This window comes from Uloborus diversus, chromosome 2 (genome assembly GCF_026930045.1).
Source record: "Uloborus diversus isolate 005 chromosome 2, Udiv.v.3.1, whole genome shotgun sequence".
Lineage (NCBI taxonomy): Eukaryota > Metazoa > Arthropoda > Arachnida > Araneae > Uloboridae > Uloborus > Uloborus diversus.
Window position 1 is genome coordinate 51,884,019 of NC_072732.1, and position 21,876 is coordinate 51,905,894.

A 21,876-nucleotide genomic window follows, 5' to 3' on the forward strand; every position below is an offset into this window, starting at 1 on the left:
ACTTATGCTGTTTTCTAATATTTGTTAAGTTTAGATTTGCTTTACTATTTTGTCAGTTATGAATTAAGCCGCTTGTTGACTTAAAATGTTTCATAGTTTTCACAAGCTCTCAACATTGATCGGAAATGGGAATGTTGGGGTACAACAATGGGCCACCTATTTTTTGCGGTTTTTAGTGGCTTGAATCTTCATTTTATTCTCTGTAAAGATGCTTTCGTCATATTTTGTGTTATTTATTGTAAAGAATGTCAAGAAAAGACAAAAAAAAGCTTGGGGTCAACCCATCGCTCGTATTCACAAGAGGTTTTGCAGGAGGTGCTGACCGAATTCCGGACCAAATACAAACTGAGATAATTTTTTAAAAATATTTACTTTGATGAAATTTGGAATGTGAAATGTAATTTAAAATTTCGGTTTTTAAAATTTTTGTTGATCTCGTTTAAAAATTGTCAGACCTACGTATTTTCTGAGACTTAAGTATAGAGACCTAGTATAGTAAGTATAGTATACCTAAGTATAGATACTATTTTTCCAGTTTTCAAATGTTTCTAAATCTAGGTATACAATAAAGAACGTTACCAACATTTACCATGTTGAACTTTATTAATCACTCAAGACTACAAGTTATGATTAAACCATAAAAAATATTTAAAAAAAGGTAAATGATGAAATGATTTACTAAAAAAATCTTGATGCATTTTCAAGCAGAGGGCAAATTGTAGCCTCCGACAACAACAGGCCAGATCAAGTTTTCAATGTGTTTCCCAGGTTAAAATGAGATGGCCCATAGTTGTATTCCGTAGGGGTACAACGATGGGCCACGGGGGAAAAATTATCCTTCCTCTTCTTTACAACTTAGATTTTTTTTTAAATATTTCATTTGAAAGACGAGATGTATAACTACCATTTCGAATGTCCTCAAATTTTTAAATCAAAGATGTATACGGAATTTTCATTGAAAACATCGAAAAATGGCCCATAGTTGGACCATTTTACGGTACCAGTAAAACAGCTAAGTTACCGGATCGAGTTGAGCCGTGTCACAATAAAGCCTTTCCCTGCATGTTAAACATTACCGAAACATATTATCATGCCGTGGCGCGAGTTTCTTTGTTGAAACACGCGCGTCTCTCGATCATTAGTTATTATGTATATGAGGATGTGCAAAGTAAATTGCAACAGATAAGCATGATACACTTCTCAAAGTACGAAGGTGAGCAAAACTGAAGGCGGTCATCGAAGGAAAGCGAGTTTAGAAGGGACTGTTACATTGAAAAAAGAAAAAGATACTGATTCGCAGAAAGCATTACACAGCTTTTAATGTAGTTCTAAGTCCATATAGGTCCATTTTTCATCAAATTGGTCCCTAAATCCCCCCCCCCTATTTTTATTTGCATTTAAAATTCTCAAGTATATTTAGAATATTTTTAAATATATAATGTTTTTAAATACATTGAGTTGTGGCTGAGCCATACATATAAGTTGAAAAACTTTTATCTTTGTATTTCATTTGTTGATTTAGTAACTTTCTGATGAGTTATTATTGTTATTATTATTGTAATTCCTTTAAAAATGGCGGTATTAAACTTACTATATTTTCAAAACTTGCCAAAAGTTAAAACATAAATAAAGCTTAAATTCTTATCCATGCTTGCCAAAAAACAGTTGATGTAAAGCATTAATGATCTCGGATTCCTTCCAAAAATGAATAATACAAAAGTTTTGAACAAAGTATCTCCGCAAAGATGTGTCAAAAATTTTAAACATAGTTTGAAGCTGTACCGGTAGCCGTTCTTTAAAACACAACAGTCAACCAAACGCAATTCAAAATGTAAGCAATTAATTCGATGAATTTTACTAACTACTTTGCATAAACTTAACTTTAAAACAGGTGTCTTAACGTAAGTATTTTTGGTTTTTAGTGGGAAGAAAAGTTTTGTGATATGTTATAAAGAGCATCCGAAGATTGGAAAACTTATCTCCTTTTCAACAGTGTATTGATTTTCACCGACAGTAGCGCCTCAGTCACATCAAGAAATGGGCACTTTCGCAATGTTTCCAGAGAAGAGCGCGGTGTGTGGAAGTTCGGGAATCTTTGCGTAACTCCTAAATTAGGAAGAGGTTAAGGAACTGTAGCAAATTATCTTTGCATTTTCCTGAACAGGAGATATAAGATAATATTTTGAAAAATTGCTTGGAGAAACTAAACGAAAAATGCATCATATGAAATAATTTCTTTTCTTTTTTACTATTTCAAAAGTTTTATCAAAAGTTCACTGTGAATATATGGAATATAATTTTGTTTCAAGGATAATGGAAAATGTGATACTTTTTCATGAATCGGTAAGAGATATTGTTTATCTTAATTCACTGTTAACTTTTTAAGTTAGTTTTGTCAAAAATTCTTTGTGGATACCTAGAACATAATTTTCTTTCACGAATAATAGAAAATGTTATACGTTTTTCCTGAATGAGTAAGAGTTATTAATTATTTTGTTTCACTGGACTTTGAGGAATTTTTCCATCTGCGGTGCTTATTTCTGCTAAAATAAGAGGGAATTAAACTAGCAAGAAAACAATTAGCGGAGAAATTTTAGATTTACTTTATGTTTTACTAAATGCATCAGTTGATATAATGCTGATATATTAACATCTCTTTGTAGTATTTTTCGTTGTATTTTTCATAGTCATTATATAGACTGAATAATGTGGAGACATTTTAATCAAATTTGAAGCTTTAAATCACACTTACAGGGACCAGTCGTACAAAAATAGGAATCATAACTTTCCTGAGAGCTAAAAGAAGAACGAAGCTTCAAATTTAAAACTATATGTTAAGCATAACTGAGAGTAATATACAAATCGTCGTCAATTTCTATTGCATTTAATGTCATGTGCGGTAAAACTACATTTTTATTTTATTCTAAAACACTTTTTAATTTGAAATAGACAAAAATCTATGATTGAAAGGTCATTCAATTCATGAATGGAAAGTGCCAATGAACGAAATAAATATAAGGAAGATAAGTAAGATTTTAACCGGGTAAAATTTTGCTTTGAAACATTGATAGGAAAATGAGGAAGAAAGAAATGTTGAAGACAAATTCAAAGTTTCTATTTTTTATTCAACGATAACCTTTACACCGGTAACATTTTTCAAATTGAACTTTGACATTGTAAGAAAATAATTTAAACGCAGTATCTTATTCTTAGGTTTCAGTTTTGAAAAGGAATGTGAAATGGATGTTTATGATATATTTTTAATAGGGAAATAATGTTCTTTATTTCTTTTTCGTAGCACATAATTATAAAATAAGAACAATTAAATGCATTACACATTTTTTGTCCTTATTGGAAAATTCTAAATAAATCGGAACTTTTGTAACAGTATGCAATAAGATGAAAGTACATTCTTATAATAATTCTAAGACTATGAAGTAACTCTGATACCACTATAAATGTCGTTTTAAAAGTAAGACAAAGGAACAAATCTTAAGAATAATCCCCTGTGTGGCAAAACATGCATTTTCCTGCAAAACAGTTGTTTCTTCCTTGAAAGATTCTTTGCGTTAATATGTAATACTATAATACTAAAGGCAAGTGATATTTCAGTAATTTTAAAACGAACTATAGAGACTGATAACATGCTAGCTTTGAGAAACGTTGCTCTAAATACTTAAACGCACATCTTCCCAGCAGCAAAATGTTTTCACTGCAATAAAAGTTTTTTAGCTCTTTTTAAAAATTTCCAACTAAAGAAGTTAAAATTTTTAAAATAGTAGCTTATGGACCAAAGTCAATTCTCATTCATGTCTGTATTCGCGGAATTCCTTGGCAGTGCTTTTAAAGAGATGGACAGTTTTTTGCCATATGAGCAAAAGTTTTCTGGAGGAATTGGACATTTAGGGAGGAAACTTTTAATTTCAAATCTGCATTAGGTTCCGGTACACGTGATAAAAGGCATGGAATTTAACTGTGATGTGCTGTGAAAACTATCTCATTGCTTTATTATACTGTTTATTTGCGATTTAGCACTATTACCTGTTCTTGGCAGCATGGAATCCTATAGTGACGTCAAGCAGAACTTTTTCAACTCCACTCTTCCAAAAGATCGTTCAATGAGTATCTTAATAGATAACGACATTTCATCAGCAGATAATCTATACGAAGTTCCCATAGTGTTGATAATCCTTTTATCCTGCTGCTATGGTATGATATCCCTTACAGCAATCGTTGGAAACTTTTGCGTCCTCCTCATAGTGGCCATAAGTCGCAGAATGCGGACCGTCACAAACTACTTCATTGCCAATTTAGCTGTAGCAGATATTGTCATCGGGCTCTTCTGCATACCATTCCAATTTCAAGCTGCCCTGCTCCAGAGATGGGTACTCCCTCCCTTTATGTGTGCCTTCTGTCCTTTTGTTCAAGTACTTTCTGTCAACGTAAGTGTGTTTTCTTTGGCTGCTATTGCACTGGATCGGTATCGAGCCGTCATCTATCCACTAAAGGCCAAAACCTCAAAAGTGAGTGCAAAATGGATTATAGTATGCATATGGATCTTCAGTGGAATCTCTGGCATGCCGTATGCCATTGCTCTGCGAGTGACACTTATTATGATACCGATACTGGCAACTTCTCCAAGCCGTTTTGCCACAATGTAGGCATACCGACACCCATCTGGAACATTTACAACCATGCCCTTGTATGTCTGCAGTATTTCGTTCCTTTGAGTTTGATTTCTATGATGTATATTCGCATTGGACTGAAACTTAAAGACACCAAAACACCAGGGAATAGAGAAGGAATCAGAGATGACGTGATTCTAAAGAACAAGAAAAAAGTAAGAATCTATTCTTCATTGTTGATTTTAAATTTGTTTTTACTCACTCATTTTCTATTTTTTAAAGCTTGCTACATTTATGTATACAGCATGTTGCCGTTTAACCTGCCAGACCTCAATTTTCACAACCGTTAGTCCAAGTACATACTTCCAGTTGCAAAAAATCTCAAAATTTGATGAAAGGTTAAGGTTTGAGTTAAGAATATCTCGCTTTACTAAAAGAACACGTATTATTGTAATTATTGAAGCAAAAAAAAAGTACATATTAATCCCTTTTACTGCTTTTGAAAAATAAAAAGAAATGTTACAACATGATACTTAAAAGACACTTTACAAGCACGTTCAATTTGGGAAAATATAAATACAGGGTGTGTTAGTTAAACGTTTCAGAACATTTAAGAAAGGTAGCGTGCATCCTAACGACTTGAAATCATGTAGCACTGCGAAGTCGGAAATGCTTTCCTGAAGCTGTGATGTACACCGAAGCGTTATAAAGAAAAGAGACCGTAAGTGAAAAATCTTTTTAACAATACAGGCAAAAAAGCAGCAGGAGAATGGGTCAAAATAAGTGTTCGAAGTTTTTCCACCGACTACAATGCACACCTCACATCTTCGGCGTATGGAACTCCGAACAATCTGGAATACTCCTATCATATCTCAAATTTCCGGACTCAGGAAAGCATTTGCTACCCCGCATTGTAGTAGGATTTCGAGTCTTCAGGGACAATCCTACCCCTCTAAGGAGTTCTAAAACATTTAACTGAGACACCCTGTATATTAAGCCGTTCGATAAACCTTGTAAAAAAAAGAAGTGAATATTTGTGGTACTATTTTTCTTTATTTAGTTATTATTGTCTATTTATGCTTGTGATGTTCCAAAATGTAACTTTAGGGACTTGGTGACTCGATAAAAAGATAGTTTCGTACCTTTTTTAGAACACATTTTATTGCTTCTAACTTATAGTATCTTATCTCTGCATCTCACTTTGACCATTTTTCCCCTTGGAAGTATGTATCTAAGACTAACGGTTAAAAAAAAAGAAGTCACGCGGTTTTAACGGGGACAATCTGTATATATATTAACCACCTAATTTTGTGTATTTACATATCACACAGAAAGTATCATTACATGTGTTTGACACTGTAAGGAAAATGTTTAACCTTACTCCGTAAAAGCGGTGGCAGCTTAGCTGCCTGTATAGCAATGGTGTAACTTAACTGATAAAACTGGTGTAACACTCATAGGTTACACCAGTTTTATCAGTTAAGTTACTCCATTACTATGGAGGAAGCTAACCCCCTTAATAAGGTTACACAATGCTGCCACTGTGTTTACGGAGTAAGGCTAAACATTTTTTTTTTTTTTTACAGCGAACATGTCAATTTTTATTTGCTTAGCTGTGTAACGCAAATTAGGTAGAAAATAGAACTCAACATCTTGTACATGACAAAGATAATTTTATCAACTAACTTCTTACGTTTATTGTTATCGTTATTAGTTATTATTTTTACAATGCAAGGTATACCTTTTATACAATGATCATCTGTATTAAACTGAGAAAATATAGCAAAACAAAACGGATAGTTTGACTCTGCCGGTCAATTTGTATAGATTAAAAGATTTTTCAACAGTTTCTAATATATTGCTCTCGAATAAATTATTCAATGCAGAAATATTAACGTGCTTTGAATAAAGTAATGTTACCACGGAAACGATGCAATACGGTGTTCACATGATATATTGAATCCTAATATTCCATCAAATTAACTTGCTCGTATATAATGGATATATTTATTAACCATTAATATCTTTAACTTCTGATCATAAGGTATATTATATACATTTTGGGCACATTTCACGCGACACACTTTTTCTGAGTTGTAAAAAAAATTGAATTGAATTTCGAAGTTCTAAAATTTATAAACATCTAATTAAATTTCTTGCATAGTTAAAAACTGCGAAGGGGAAAGTCACGCCACTTTTTTCGTCAGTAACTGAAAAGATATGCATTCCAGTGAATGTCCATGTCACGTGTTTTCTGAAGAAGAAAAAAATTCTTTAATGAAATTTTAAAAAATGCAACACAGACGAACTGACATAATATTATTTGCGGAGTCCTTCAATGTTTATTTTTTTATATCATACTCCACTGAATCCTCATATATATAATAGTGAACTCACTGATCGAGTAACGCTTCTGACGTCATCAACAATGAAACTCGATCCATAGCATGGTAATATGATAATATTTTTTGGCACTGGTTCGCATGCAGAGAAATGCTTTATTTTGACAAGGCTGAACTGGATCCGGTTACTTAACCGTTTTACTGGTAAGACTGTCATTTTAGGAGAATGAAGAAACGAAAAAGTGGTCAACAATGAACGCTATCTACTGGAATTAAGGGTTAATCCACTGGAACATGGGTTAAAATTTCAACTATCAAAGTATCAGCAAACTGGTCATTGCTTCGTTCAAATGTAGAAGCAATTTTCCCCCGTCATACCTTGACGGACGATTTTTTTAGCTTTAAAGAGTTTTCCGGGGTAAACAAACTGAATTTCAACAAAATTTTTAAAATCTCATCACTTATTGGAAATTACATTTGGCTATTACGACGAACTTTCTCAGAATCCGTACTACTTACAAAATATAAGATATTATATATTTTCATTTTTTAGTTTTTCATCAAAATAACGCACGAATTATATGTAGATATAGTGTGTTTATAATTTTATGTATAGTGTGTTTATATATTAGTGTTGTAGGTATAGTGTTATTTATAAGTATAATAAATATTGCAACTTATAAATTTGATAGCTATGATGTAATAACGCACAGTTTGATTGCTTGTCACAAAACTAGACAATATTATTTTCTGCAAAAATTAGTTTAGTTATTAGTTACTAGTGGCACCCGCACGGCTTCGCCCGTAATAGAAAAATTAAAGGTCTTTTGGTTTGCCTGTATATTTACAAATAATGTATGGTGTTTTTTCTCGCCAATTGGCTTGTACCGACGTTACAGTTCCACGTTATGATAATTTCGTATCTCGCCAATTGGCTTGTGCCCATGTTACGGTTCCACATTATGATAATTTCGTAATTTATGATAGTTTTTTTCTTAAAATTGGAATAAAAAAAGAACCACATCGAATTTTCGAAAAATCGCTTCGAGGTGCACACCCCCATGCTACAAACTAACTTTGTGCCAAATTTCATGAAAATCGGCCGAACGGTCAATGCGCTATGCGCGTCACAGACATCCAGACATCCAGACATCCGGACAGAGAGACTTTCAGCTTTATTATTAGTAAAGATTTCATCACTGCTTGAATGAAATAACTCAAAATGTTTATTACCAAATTGAATATATTAATTCAACTGAAAGATATTTAACGAGAACGAAAGTTTAATTAGGCCATTTGCTTGAAACAGTAGTTTAAGTTCAAGTACCCAAGTAATCATTATGTGTCCAGGAAATAACTACTTAAAAAACTAGCATTGGCATGCAAACCCATGAAAATAATTACGTCCTATCAGAAGCTAAAAACTTATGTTCAAAATTTATTTGTTTCTCTCCGTAATCCCACTGATATTTTAAAATTAAGCATCTCTTTTCGCATCATTAAATATAAATTTGATGCAATACTAAGCGCAACGCTCTCCGAGAATTGCAAGTTAAATTATTAACTTATAGTACCTATAGTACACAAGTTTTAAAGAAACGCCAAACATTTAGAATTCAATTAAAATGTTTTAATTGATTTTATGTATTAATGTTTGCGTCATAAAAGAAAAAAGAGACCATTTGCTTTGTTGTAAAAATTTTAATGAGCTCCCAAAGCGGAAAAAACTCATGTGCTCCGAAAAATAGTTTACTACTACTCGAATGTATTGTCAAGTTAAACTGCAAGCTGACATACAAATTGAAAAAATGTGAGCATTTGTTTCACAGATTTTTTTTTCTTCAACACTTATATAAATCAGGGCATGAGACACGAAAGTATTATTAATGCAGTACAAATATTGAGTGCCGATATTTCTTGTCACACATTTTTGTATCTAAAAGCTAAAAAAAATTGACTTCACAAACCTTAAAACAAATACATCAAATTTCTCTGCGATTAAGGACTTCAAGCGTCAAGGTAAAAGGTTTGTTAACGTTTTCCCACGCGTAATTCAGATGTCTTACATGAGGCTAACAGTTACTTCTAATCTCTGAGCAATTTTGAATCTTACGAACTTACTGCAAATTTAAAATAAAAGTTGCCATAAAAATTGACCAATGAAATTATTTCTTCAGTATTTTAATTGCTTTGTTTTGAAATTATAGCTTCCTAACACAAAAAGTACCGCCAAAAGTCTGAAGGGAAACAAATTTTGAAAACGGAGCTAGTCCATAACAAAACATACAATAAAACTTTCAACTAATTTTTGCTTCCTTCTATTTAATGTCCTTACTTCAAATTCATTAAACATATTTACATCGAAAAAAAATCTTGTAAGAGCTAAACTAAAATTTATAAGTTATACATATGTTTTTAACTTATGAAAATTGTGGGCAATTACTTTATAACTTAAAACAATATTCGAAACCCTTCTATTTTCGTTTTAGAATCATAAAAATGCTGATGTATGCAGGAATGAATTTCTGTACCACTTAGATTTTGCACAATTTAAATCCTGCAAAAACCGCAAGTGATAGAAGGTGTTCGAAGTTTGTACGACAGTTTAAAAAAGTGGAACAATCATTTCTAAGGAAATGAAACTCAATTCTGACCTAAACTCAAGACAGATCGTCAAATAATTCCGAAAACTCTATAATCCAGTGAAATTTAGTTAAATTATTTTCTGCTAAAAAAGCATCGTTCGCTTGTATTTCATTATATCTGCCCTATCGCACACTCTATTGTCTAATACAAATACTATCATTGCATTACGCTTCTTTTAATAGCGTAGCTCAGTGTGTGGCGATGATTTGCGACTCTTTAATTTTGCAAAAGCGAGATGTTTTTCAGAAACTTGTTTTGCCAATAGAAATAAATAAGCATTTATTTGAATGTATTTCTTTTAACGTTGAAATTGCACAAATAGCAATAAAAATTCCTTGCACAAATTTCCAGGTAACCAGAAGCTCACTCTTCAATGAAAAAAAGCTTTTATATAAAAATAAATTGAATAACGGTTGTGTAAAATGTCCTGCTCCCTTAATCGTTTTTTTTTTCTTTTATTTTTGAATAGAACAGAGGGTTCCTTGTAACTCCAAAACACAAGTATACAATTCTTTTAGCTATTTGTGCGTTTTAACGCATTTAAAAAAAAAATATTTTTAATTACACTACCCAACACCGAAAATGCATCCGGCTAAAAATTTTGTCTCGCAAGAAACGAAGATCACCATAAAAATTGAGTAGTCCTAGTTTTTAAGATACAGATCACGAAAGTAAACATTTTATTTGTTTTTAGTGCATTTAAAAGTGTTTCTTTATTGCTATTAATACAGTTTCTTGTCATAAAGGGTCGGTTAATGACACGTGGTTATGGTTAGGTTTTTATGATCATTCAAATGATTGTTGAGTGAATGATTAAGTCAATAGAATATACGATACCGTAACCTCGCCATAGTTTCTCTTTAGAAAAGTTTACTTTAACACATGCTTCAATCTTTTGGCTATTGAAAATCCTTTTGTCGGTTCTACTAGTTATTAGTCGTTAGAATAAGTCCATAAAAAGCATTAAATTTTATGATTAATACTTAACATCGGGAGTTCAGTATTGTTTTCTAAACTGATAAAAGTGTTCATATTAAGCCTTAAAACAGTTGTACTGAGCAGTTTTGCTGAGTTTGGTGCTTATTTAGTTAACTATTCGGGTCGTATATCCGCATGAAAGCTTTATCTCCACAAGACTCAATAACTACTAAATCTTTTTCGATTAAATAAAAGCTCTGAAAGCAACTTACAGTCGAAATCAAATACCGTGAATTCCCGATTATTCGCGGAATTCGGCGCCTCAAGTGCCGCGGATAAACCTCAAAAAGGCTAAAATAAGGGACAAATAAGGTAAAATTTGTCTTTTTTCAAAAACTTAAGCTGTATTGATAGTATATATGTATTATATTATTTCTTGATTCCAACTTTTGAAACTTCAATCTCAAAATACCTATATCCTCAGAGTACACCAACTGTTGACAAAAGCAAAGAATGCCTAACTTTGCATTTTTAATGCTTTAATTTCGAAACTTTTCTGGGAGAGACTCTCCTTCTCCCATGCTCCTCCACAAATACCACGAAAGCTAAGCAAAAATTGCAAGTTAGGATTTTAATTTGGAAAATTTTTCAACAAACAATAGCTTTCCCATCCCTTATCCATTAACTTGTCTAAAATGGCTTAAATGACCTTTTTTGGGGCTTCAATTACAAATGATTTCCGATAGCACCCACCACCACGGTTAATATTGTGATGATAGCTTTAAAATGAGGTATTTGAATGAGTTAACGAATTTTCCATCCCTTCCCCTAATACGTTTAAAAACAGCTTAAAATTGGATTTTAAGAACCTCAGTGGCAAAATATTTCCAAGAAGGGGAAATTACAAGGACTCTCAATCTCCCTTTAATGTCAGCAAACAATGTCTAAAGGTGAATTTTTTGGCTCGGCCACAGAAGAGCTAGAAGAGCAAACACCCTCTCTCCTGATTTCTCAACATATAATGGCAGAATATTTTGGTTTCTAAGCTTCATTTTCAAAAAATATTTTAGGGTCAGCACCCAAACCCTGACCTTTCTTCTTGCATCATCAAAAATAACCTAAAATGTGTTTTTAGGACCCTAATTTTAAAAAATACTCGGAAATTTCTATTTTGAAACATTTTCGAGGGAGATTCGTAAATCCATCCTCCTCACCTAACGTGTCTAAAGATAGCCGAAAATTGAGTTTTTAAAACCTCATTTTAATAAAATTTCTGGGGAGATGGTTCAAAATTTTCGGATGACCCCTCCCAAAATGATCGGCTAGATCCGCCACTGATTATTTGCGCTGCAGTACGTAAGTCATCATCCTATGGTGATAAGAAACAAAAACATAGTAGCCCATCATGTAGTACCAAAACTATTTATTTTTCAATTTGACATAAAATAGGATTTTTATTAGTCAAGTTCCAGTAATTATTCAAAATTAAATACTGGTCTGAATTATGCGCAATTAATAAATTAATTTTTCAAAGTTCTTTTCAATTTGTTTGTATTGTTCGATTTTTTTGCTCGATTTGATTAACTTTGTAAATAAAACCAAAATAATTATAGTAAACCTGATATTTAGCTCAACAAAGTCGCATCAGTTTGCGTCGAAATATCCTATTGAAACAAATATTATACTCCCATTCAAACTTTATTTGCCGAGTTGTGAAAGTTAGTATATAATGTGACTTGCTATTCAAAAATAATCATGTTACCTCTTGAATTATGCATAGTACTCCGCACAATTTTAATCACCTTTGTTGCAGAGATTCCGTTTCCATTCTGCCCAAGACATTAGTAATTACTTAGCTATCTGAAAAGCTTTACATCCCTAGCATTAAACTAATCCTCTCATTTGCAAAGTGCTATTAAAATCGGCTTAAAGAACCAAAAAATCGCGAGTTTATGTCTTATAATGAAGTGCATATCTAAAATATGCTCGTGAGTGCGACGGAAGTGCAAAATATAAAATGAAAAATTTCAAACAATGCGACTAGTTCATGCGAACATTGAGAAAGAGAACGTTTGATGCAGAACTGGTGCATCAAAGTTTTTAAACATATTTACGTTCAGTTAAAAATCAAAAATATTAAAATTGTATCTATAGCGAAACTCATAGTTATTTTTTATCCAACAAGCTAAAAAGACTTATAAAAGAATTATAAATTATGCCTGGTCTTGAATATAAATTCCAGGCTGTCAATACTACGATGATTTTCGGTTTTTCTGAGCTAATCTGAGTATGCGACTCTGCACCGATGTAACAAGTTTTTCATTTGCTTCAAGGACAGCTAGTACCATGCTTTGCATAAATACTGTATCCATTCAATTACTGTTTGTCCCATCAAAGCTTTGGAAGCAAAGATATGTTTTTTTTTTTTTTCAATGATGATTATTCATTTCAAGTATTTTTAGAAGCTTAACCAGCTGATAAAAGGTCGGTTAGGCAAAGGAAAAAAATAACAAAGTAAAATCTTTTGTAGAAACCATGAAAAACCGTAGAACAATTTTCAACAAACATTACGCAGTTTTGACGAGTAAAGAAAGTATCAAGTTTATTACCCGTTTTGATAGTGCTCAAGATTTCGCGAAATGTGGCGTTTGACAAACAGTGACCCATCCTTCACTTACTGCTTCAAGACTATACGATTTGCGGTTTCTGTCTTGTTCCTTAAGTAGAATTGATCAACCAGGGACAAGTAAAAATAGCATTACAAATCATGAAATTCTCGATGTTGTTTTCAAGGGGATCACTACTAGGCAATGACTGCTTAGAGAAAAAAAATGAGCATCAGCTTTGATAGTTAAGAGCACTACCTCAGATGAAACATTTCACGGTTTCTTTCGTATTCTAACTCTGACACATCCCTTACTTAATATCAAAAACTTTGATTCTTTTCTCTGTGCCTCCTCGGAAAAATTTTGTCTAACAATCAGCGTGAGCAGAAATCTTCCGTCGGGAGCTGTAATTTTCTGGTGGGGTTTTTCACGATCTTAATATTGCAAGGTCACGCGCTTTGTCCAAGAAGAATAAGGTTCCTTCTGCCGCTTTTTTGTTTTCAGGGAAATAAATTTAAATATATAAACTTTTTCCGTTGAATATTTAAATAATTAAAAAAAACTGGATTCTCATGATAATAGAGTGAAACGAAGCAGTATCTGATGAAATAACCTCGTGGTTTTCTTATTTTAAAAGTAGAATACGAAGAATATCTGTAATATTGCGTAGCCTAAAACCATAAACGTTTACCAAAACTTATTAACTAATCACTTCCTCCTAGAGGAGAAAACTTCACACCGAATTAGATATGCTTGCATTTTTGTGCATGAACAAGTGCAAAAGAAAAAACATTCCTAGTGTTCACAGAACATTATTTTTCCAGAAATAAATAAATACGTTTGTGCTGAGAAAAAACAGGAAATATCCAACGGTATTTAGCACAAATAAACTGATTCATCTACATCTAAAAGCTCTAAACTTTGAATTGAAAAATTATTAAATAAAAACAAAAAACCCGACTGCGTAAAAACCAAAAAAACTGAAAAGAAAAATGTATAAGCCCAGTAGTTTAGAATGTATTAAGTACTACTGAATAACTACACCGTTGAAATAGTTTTATAACCGTACACAGATAAGACAAATCATAAATTCAAAAGCAGAATAGAAGGATCAGCAGTCGGGGCCCCTGATTCAAATTTTACAGGGTTCCTTGAATCAGAAAGGATTGGGCCCCAATTGTTGATCCTTCTATTCTGCTTTTGAATTTATGATTTGTCTTATCTGTGTACGGTTATAAAAATATTTCAACGGTGTAGTTATTCAGTAGTACTTAATACATTCTAAACTACTGGGCTTATACATTTTTCTTTCCAGTTTTTTTGGTTTTTACGCAGTCGGGTTTTTTGTTTTTATTTAATATTTTTTTATTTTACACTTTTTAGTTAATTTTCATTGACTTAGTTATTATGATTCTAAGACGGTACATTTCGCAAACTTGTCATTTCATTGAGAGAGTTTGTACCGTGAGGTTTATTAAGTAACTTGCGGTGGCCTAAACTACTATAATTAGTTAAGGTGAAAAAACAACGTAAATAAAGCACAAATATTCGAGAAAATACAGCATATAGCTATTTCAAGGCTACAATGGAGCCTCTTCATCAGTGCAAAAAGCTCACCAACACAACCTCTGGTTGTGTTGGTGAGCACAACAACAACCTTGGGAGTGTCACTAAACACACATCATGTGTTTAGTGACACTCCCAAGGCTAAGACAAATCAGTTGACGTAAGAATTACCAAAATTGGCCAAGGCGTTTAGCCTGTAGAACGCCACATAGAAAAGGACATACATACATAGACTGATAAACACATTACCCTCCTTTGCGTCGCGCACGCGCAGTCGGGTAAAAAGGGATTCCTGGAAACTCCGAAACACGTGTATTCAGTAATCTATTTATTTCTGCTAAACAACGTTGGATATGCCCTGTAATTATTTTTCTATTTAGGTACTGTAAATGAAGAAAGTTAGATTTTATATGTAGGACTGTTTTTCATTGCAAATGGACACTTTGTGACTTCATTGTGATTCTCTTTCACTAGTCTCAGTTAATATTGTAGTCAATATTCCAATTCTACTGAAGCATCTTTTGTTGAATGCGCAAATGACAGGGCCAGAGTTATTCATTAGGTTAACACTCCGCTGAGAGAGTTAATCTGCGATATTCATATGTATAATGAAGGCAGATGCTTTCTGATAACGGAACAACACACGTGAAAATGAAGTTATCATAGTATAAATACCAATACCAAGAATGGTTTATGCAATGAATGACGTGCTTGCGAAAAAATTCCAAAAGAATATTCAGCAGAGTGATGACTAATTGAATGCACACAAGAAAATTAGGTAAAACTTTTGTTTAAAGGAAGTTGTAGTAGTTAAAAATAGATTTCTAATGTTTTGCTGTGTAATGAATGTGTGGATAGTACAGTGGAATCTAGATTAACGGAAGTGGTTGGGATCGGGCCTCTTTGGTTAATAGAAAATTTCAGGTAAAAGAGGGGTTTTGTAAATGGCCATCGTGATACCACAGAAACTTTAAATCTGTATTTTAACTCGCTTGTACAAAACAATAATCCAATGGGATGTTTTAGTCACACATTACTTTTATTACAAGCAATAAATTTGTTTAATAAATGTAGCACAAATCCGAAAATGGAATGAAACTTTAACAAGATATATTGCACCATATTTTTGCAACTCCAGACAGAGCCAATACCTCGGTATTCTATAGTTCCTTCTAGCACTATTGAACACTTCTGATTACATTGTATGAACTATTTTTACCAAAATGTAGAAAACTGCAAAATTTATTAACTATTTCACTGCATCACTGTCGACTGAATAATTGATTGTATACATTTGTTCCTCAAGGCAATTAACACCATTGTATTGATCTTATATTGTAAAAAATGTCTAATGAATCTCAAACAGCATTGTCAGAACTAATTTGTTAAAAATACAAGTAAATGATTTTACCAAATGATGATAATTTTGCCGAATCGTCAGACAAAATTTGTCGAATAAGGAAATTTTTGGGAGGTCACAGTGACCTCCCATGACTTCCCATCACATTGTCCAGTATCATCATTCCCTGTTGATGATACTGGACTAAATCTATTTGATCTAAAAATAAATAAACACCTGACATCGCTTATCTTTACTTAGGGCCAAATACAACTCCATCTACTGAAAGAGATCAAATTGTTATTAAATCATCAACTAAAACGTCCAATTGATGTCACATCCAACAAAATTTGTATGAACCCTTTCATTTACTCCAGGGAAAGAGAAAAACACAAACTGTAATTAAATTTTCGACACTAATTTTATTTCAGACTGTTCCTCTGCAATTTTTTTGTCTGAAACTATGCAACAAGTCAGATAGTTCCCTGAATTCCTCCAGAAAAATTTATCAACCTAATTCTATTAACTTTCCTGAAGAAAATAACGAGCGGATTATTCTTTCGTTTTCATCTAGTGCTATTGAGTCAGTTTGTTTTAATTAATTCAATACCATGGAGAATCTTAAAGAAATAATGACTCAGAATAATTTTTTAGCCATAATAATTCTGATGTTCCATTCAATCATGGCTTCTGAGCTGATTTTTATTTCTCTTATTGTTTGAGAAGTATTATGTTGTTGTTATTCAATTACGTTTCATTAATTAAGATTTGGTGGAACTCGACTTCACTTTAATTGGTGACTTAAATGTTTTTGTTTTTTGAAAACAATCTTGTTTCCTAAAAAAGATATCAACAACTGTTTCATTAGAAATAAATAAACTCGTGAAAGTAAATCTTATAAATTCAAATATCTTTGCCATGTAAGCGTATTTTTTATTATACAAAAAAAAAAAGTGCATATAGTATGGCTTAAGCGCTTTGAAAGAAAAAGAAAAAAATGGAAAAGGTCTTTTAAAATATTAAAGCAGGCGTTTAAAATGAGAGAAATATGTGTTGTCAGCATACGTGTCTGATCGCTCCCCCCCCCCCCCCCCAGCAAAACTGAAGAAATATTTTCATTCAAATAGATTGTATATATGCATGTGCTCTTTGTTCGGTGCAAATATCTTTGGGATCGTCTCTGCGTACCAAAGAACATCCTATTCAAGATAAAACATAAAATATGTATTCAAAAGCGTGGAATGCATTTTCCGCTCAAATATTCTTAGTAGATGTTTTTTCTGTTTCAAATGCATCTAAGAAATATGAAATTATTGTTTTAATTTTATTTATGATAGAAAAAAATCATTAAAAAAATGAAATTTATTAAAAGATTAATATAATTTTACACGAAAATCAACTAAAATATTTGCTCTTTCTTTTTGACTGCGGCGTAGAAACTTTTGTGTTATATTTTAAATACTGTATTTTAATCGTTGCTGCGAAGATAATTGAAGTTTTATGTTGAACTAGCAAAAATACCCGGCGTTGCCTGGGTCAGTAATAATTGTGAGAAACAATCGCTACTTTCTTTTGTTTTCTGTTTTAACTGAAAGAACTCAAAACACACCGCTTTGACGTCATTAAAAATTGAGCTTCATCCTTACCCATAAAAGTAAAACAGCAATAAGTATAAAGAACGAAAGAGTATTCATTTAGAAACGAAAGCGCAAAGTGAAGCATATAAAAATTTGAAGAATTTCCAAAATATATCTAACAAAAACAAAGATCTTTAAAAAAAACTGCGCTCTTTATTTACTTAAATAGTACACACACACAAAAAAAAGAAAGAAAAGATAAAATGCTCTCTACTATGTTTACCTAAGCGTGCAAAAAGTGACTTTCCAAATGTTTAAATGACTTTAGACTCATGTTTGCTCCAGTGAAGCCTTGATTCAAAATTTACATTATGTTTACTTTTAATGTTGCTGTTGTTAGGCAACGAATTTTCGAAACAATGGGTTTAATCTTTAATCATTTGATGTGGAAATTACATGACATTTACTGTTTTCGATCACGACGTTCTTAAACTAAGTATTTTAGCAATAAATTATAGTTTAAGTTGTTCCCCGATTATGTAGTATCTATGGTGAAAAAATGGTTAAAATCCGTCCAGTAGTTTTGAAGTTTACCCCGGACATACGGACAGAGATTAGCCCTTTATGTATAAAGATGAGGATGCAATTCCTAAGAAAGCAATGTCATGCTTGCTCCAGAGAGGCCTTGATTCAAAATTTACATTATGATTACTTTTAATATTGCTGTTGTTAGGCAACGAATTTTCGAAACAATGGGTTTAATATGAGGAGATAACATTTCCGGGCTTATTGGCCGTGGTCTAATTGGAGTAGAAATTCCAGACGTTTCGGCTTGCTTTGCTGCAGCCATCATCAGTGGTTTGAGTTTGGTGAGACTGATTCCTGGCTTCGGTGGCTCCGGTATTTAAGCAAACTGCTGCTGCGCTGCTGGTCCTGATTGGGAGGCGTTCTCAAGCCGCTGGTGGAATAAGGTTCCTGATTGGATGAGATTCAAGCCGCTGGGTGATCCTGGTACCTGATTGGATGGGATTCACAAGCCGTGGTGGCTGCCGGTTTCTGATTGGATGAGACCACAGTATGTTTTAGACTGTTGTGGCGAGTGGATCTAAGGGCAGGGTGCCTTGTTTTCGGTAAATTGAAATTCTCCTCTTTTCTGTTGAAATTAAAGGGATGTTTGAAAATTTATATAGCTTCGCGATGAAGACGGGCAAAGTAATGAGATGTTGTAGCCAATATTTCTGTGTCTTTAAATTTGATGTTGTAGACTCCTTCTTGTTGGCTGTGTTCGGCTACGGCTGACTTATCATAGTTTCCTAAACGGCAATGACGAACATGCTCAGAAAGGCGTGTCTTGATGCTGCGCTTTGCAGTTCCGACATAAACTGATCCACAGGAGCACGGAATTTTGTAAACTGCAGATGTGGAGAAAGGGTCACTGGGGTCTTTCACCGGGCGATAACAATTCCTAAGTTGAGTGGTATGCTTGAAAATGGTCTTGATGTTATGTTTTTCAAGGAGTTTTCCAATTCGGTCAGTAACTCTGTGTAGGTAGGGTAAGAACACTTTCCCTTATGGTTCAGATGGGGTAGGCTTCTGTTCGTTATTTTGGGACCTCCTGGGATGAAGGGCTCTTCTAATTTCTCCACTAGTGAATCCATTGGCTTGAAATTCTAGCTCAAGGTGTTTCAGTTCCTTCTTCAAATGTGTCTTTTCGCAGATTCTTCCTGTTCGGTGCATGAGGGTATTAATGACAGCCATTTTTTTTTGTCTCGGGTGGTGGTTTGAGTTCTTATGAAGGTAACGGTTTGTGTTTGTGGGCTTGCGGTACACTTGGTGGCCGAGCGTCCCGTCTTCCTTTTTCGTCACAAGAACGTCGAGGAAAGGCAGCTGATTATTGCTCTCCTTCTCCATGGTGAACTGAATGCTGGGATGAATGCTATTTATATGTTGAAGAAACAACTGCAGGTCTTCTTCTCCATGGCTCCACACTGCAAAAGTGTCATCGACGTATCGGAACCAAACCTCGGGCTTCTTTGTGGCGGAGGCAAGGGCTTTCTGTTCGAAGAACTCCATGTAGAAATTAGCGATGACAGGGCTTAAGGGGTTGCCCATGGCAACTTCATCCCGTTGTTCGTAGAATTTTGTGTTCCACTGGAAATAAGTGGTCGTCAGGACGTGCTTGAAAATGGTTTTAATCTTTAATCATTTGATGTGGAAATTACATGAAATTTACTGTTTTCGATCATGACGTTCTTAAACTAAGATTCTCAGCAATAAATTATAGCCTAAGTTGTTCCCCGATTATGTAGCTATCTATGGTGAAAAAATGGTTAAAATCACTGCAGTAGTTTTGAAGTTTACCCCGGACATCCGGACAGAGATTAGCCCTTTATGTATAAAGATAAGGATGCAACTCCTAAGAAAGCAATAAATATCATGCTTGCTCCAGAGAGGCCTTGATTCAAAATTGACATTATGATTACTTTTAATATTGCTGTTGTTAGGCAACGAATTTTCGAAACAATGGGTTTAATCTTTAATCATTTGATGTGGAAATTACATGACATTTACTGTTTTCGATCACGACGTTCTTAAACTAAGTTTTTTAGCAATGAATTATAGCCTAAGTTGTTCCCCGATAATGTAGCTATCAATGGTGAAAAAATGGTTAAAATCCGTCCAGTAGTTTTGAAGTTTGCCCCGGACATCCGGACAGAGATTAGCCCTTTATGTATAACTAGTGGTACCCGCACGGCTTCGCCCGTAATAGAAAAATTAAAAGGTCTTTTGGTTCGCCTGTATTTACAAATAATGTATCGTGAATTTTCTCGCCAGTTGGCTTGTACCGACGTTACGGTTCCACGTTATGATAATTTCGTATCTCGCCAACTGGCTTGTGCCCATGTTACGGTTCCACGTTACGATAATTTCGTAATTTATGATACTTTTTTTCTTAAAATTGGAATAAAAAAAGAATCACATCGAATTTTCGAAAAATCGCTTCGAGGTGCACACCCCCATGCTACAAACTAACTTTGTGCCAAATTTCATGAAAATCGGCCGAACGGTTTAGGCGCTAAGCGCGTCACAGACATCCTACAAATATCCTACGGACATCCTACAGACATCTAGACATCCTCCGGACAGAGAGACTTTCTGCTTTATTATTAGTAAAGAAGATTATATCACTGCAAAACATTGGTCTAACGCGTTAGCTTTTATGATTTCAGAAACTTAAAGCACATTACTGCCTTGTGCAGGTAAATGGCAGTATCTGCAGAAAAGTTTTCGAGATATTTGAAGAAACGCGTTTTGGATTCAATACTCACAATAGAGAAATGTTGGTATTAGACGTCTTTTACGCGCCTGCTTTTCAGCGGAAACCAAATAAGCGAGCTTGTACAATACAGATAACGTACAATAGATGACAAAAATGCAAAAAAAATGAAAAATGAAAAATTTGCAGTTACTGCCCTTTACTTGCACATGGCAGATTACACTTCAATATGAAAATATCTTTTTTTCTTTTTTCGTTTTCTTTTTTTTTTTCAATCAACATCTGTTAGAAATATAGGGGAGGGGAGGGCACAGAGAGATGATAATCATAAAATTCAAAGATTTATAAACTTTGATTATGGAAGAACGTTTTTAAAGTGGATTAATAATGCAGCTTCAGTATACAAGCTTTTGAGGCACAAAAAATTTAATTATATTAAAGTTTCTGAGATCATATTTAAAAAAAATAATAAATAAATAAAAACGTAAAAATTTGTCTCACTGCACCCCACACTTGAGGCACAGTGAGGCATATTAGGCACAGAGAGACTGCATATAGGGGTTGAGTGAAATATAATATGTTCAACGTCTAAAATCAAAATTAAATCTTATTGAAAAAAAAATCAAGTTTTATCGTACATCTAAATAAAAATTTAATTTTTAGCTCACAAAAAAGATTGCTTTTGCTTGTATTACAACAATTAAATACTTTTATTCAGAATGGATGCAACATGTGGTACAGATGGTCAAATAAAAACAGTCAAAATGGTTTTACTTTTGCTCAAAAAACTGATGCTCAAAACTCCATCTTTATTAACTACCATTAAAACCTTTCCAAACACAAAAAAATCTATTCAGTAGCAAATTGTATCAGATTTTCAAACATTCCACAATCTAGCTCTTCAAACCGAGAAGGTAGATTTTGCACATGTCAATATAGTCTGATAAAATATCAATTCCCCCATTTATTTTTTTCTTCCT

The 21,876-nt window shown here is 33.4% G+C and overlaps 1 protein-coding gene across 1 annotated transcript in view; it reads left to right on the forward strand.

Annotated features, from left to right (window-relative positions):
• The first annotated feature begins 4,084 nt into the window (after nt 1–4,084).
• The window catches only part of LOC129217032 (tachykinin-like peptides receptor 99D), a 73,082-nt gene continuing 55,290 nt past the window's right edge, over nt 4,085–21,876 (forward strand). Inside the window, 2 exon segments of the mRNA XM_054851266.1 lie at nt 4,085–4,613; nt 4,616–4,840. Of these exon segments, the coding sequence (XP_054707241.1) occupies nt 4,119–4,613; nt 4,616–4,840 (720 nt within the window). The 5' untranslated portion in view covers nt 4,085–4,118.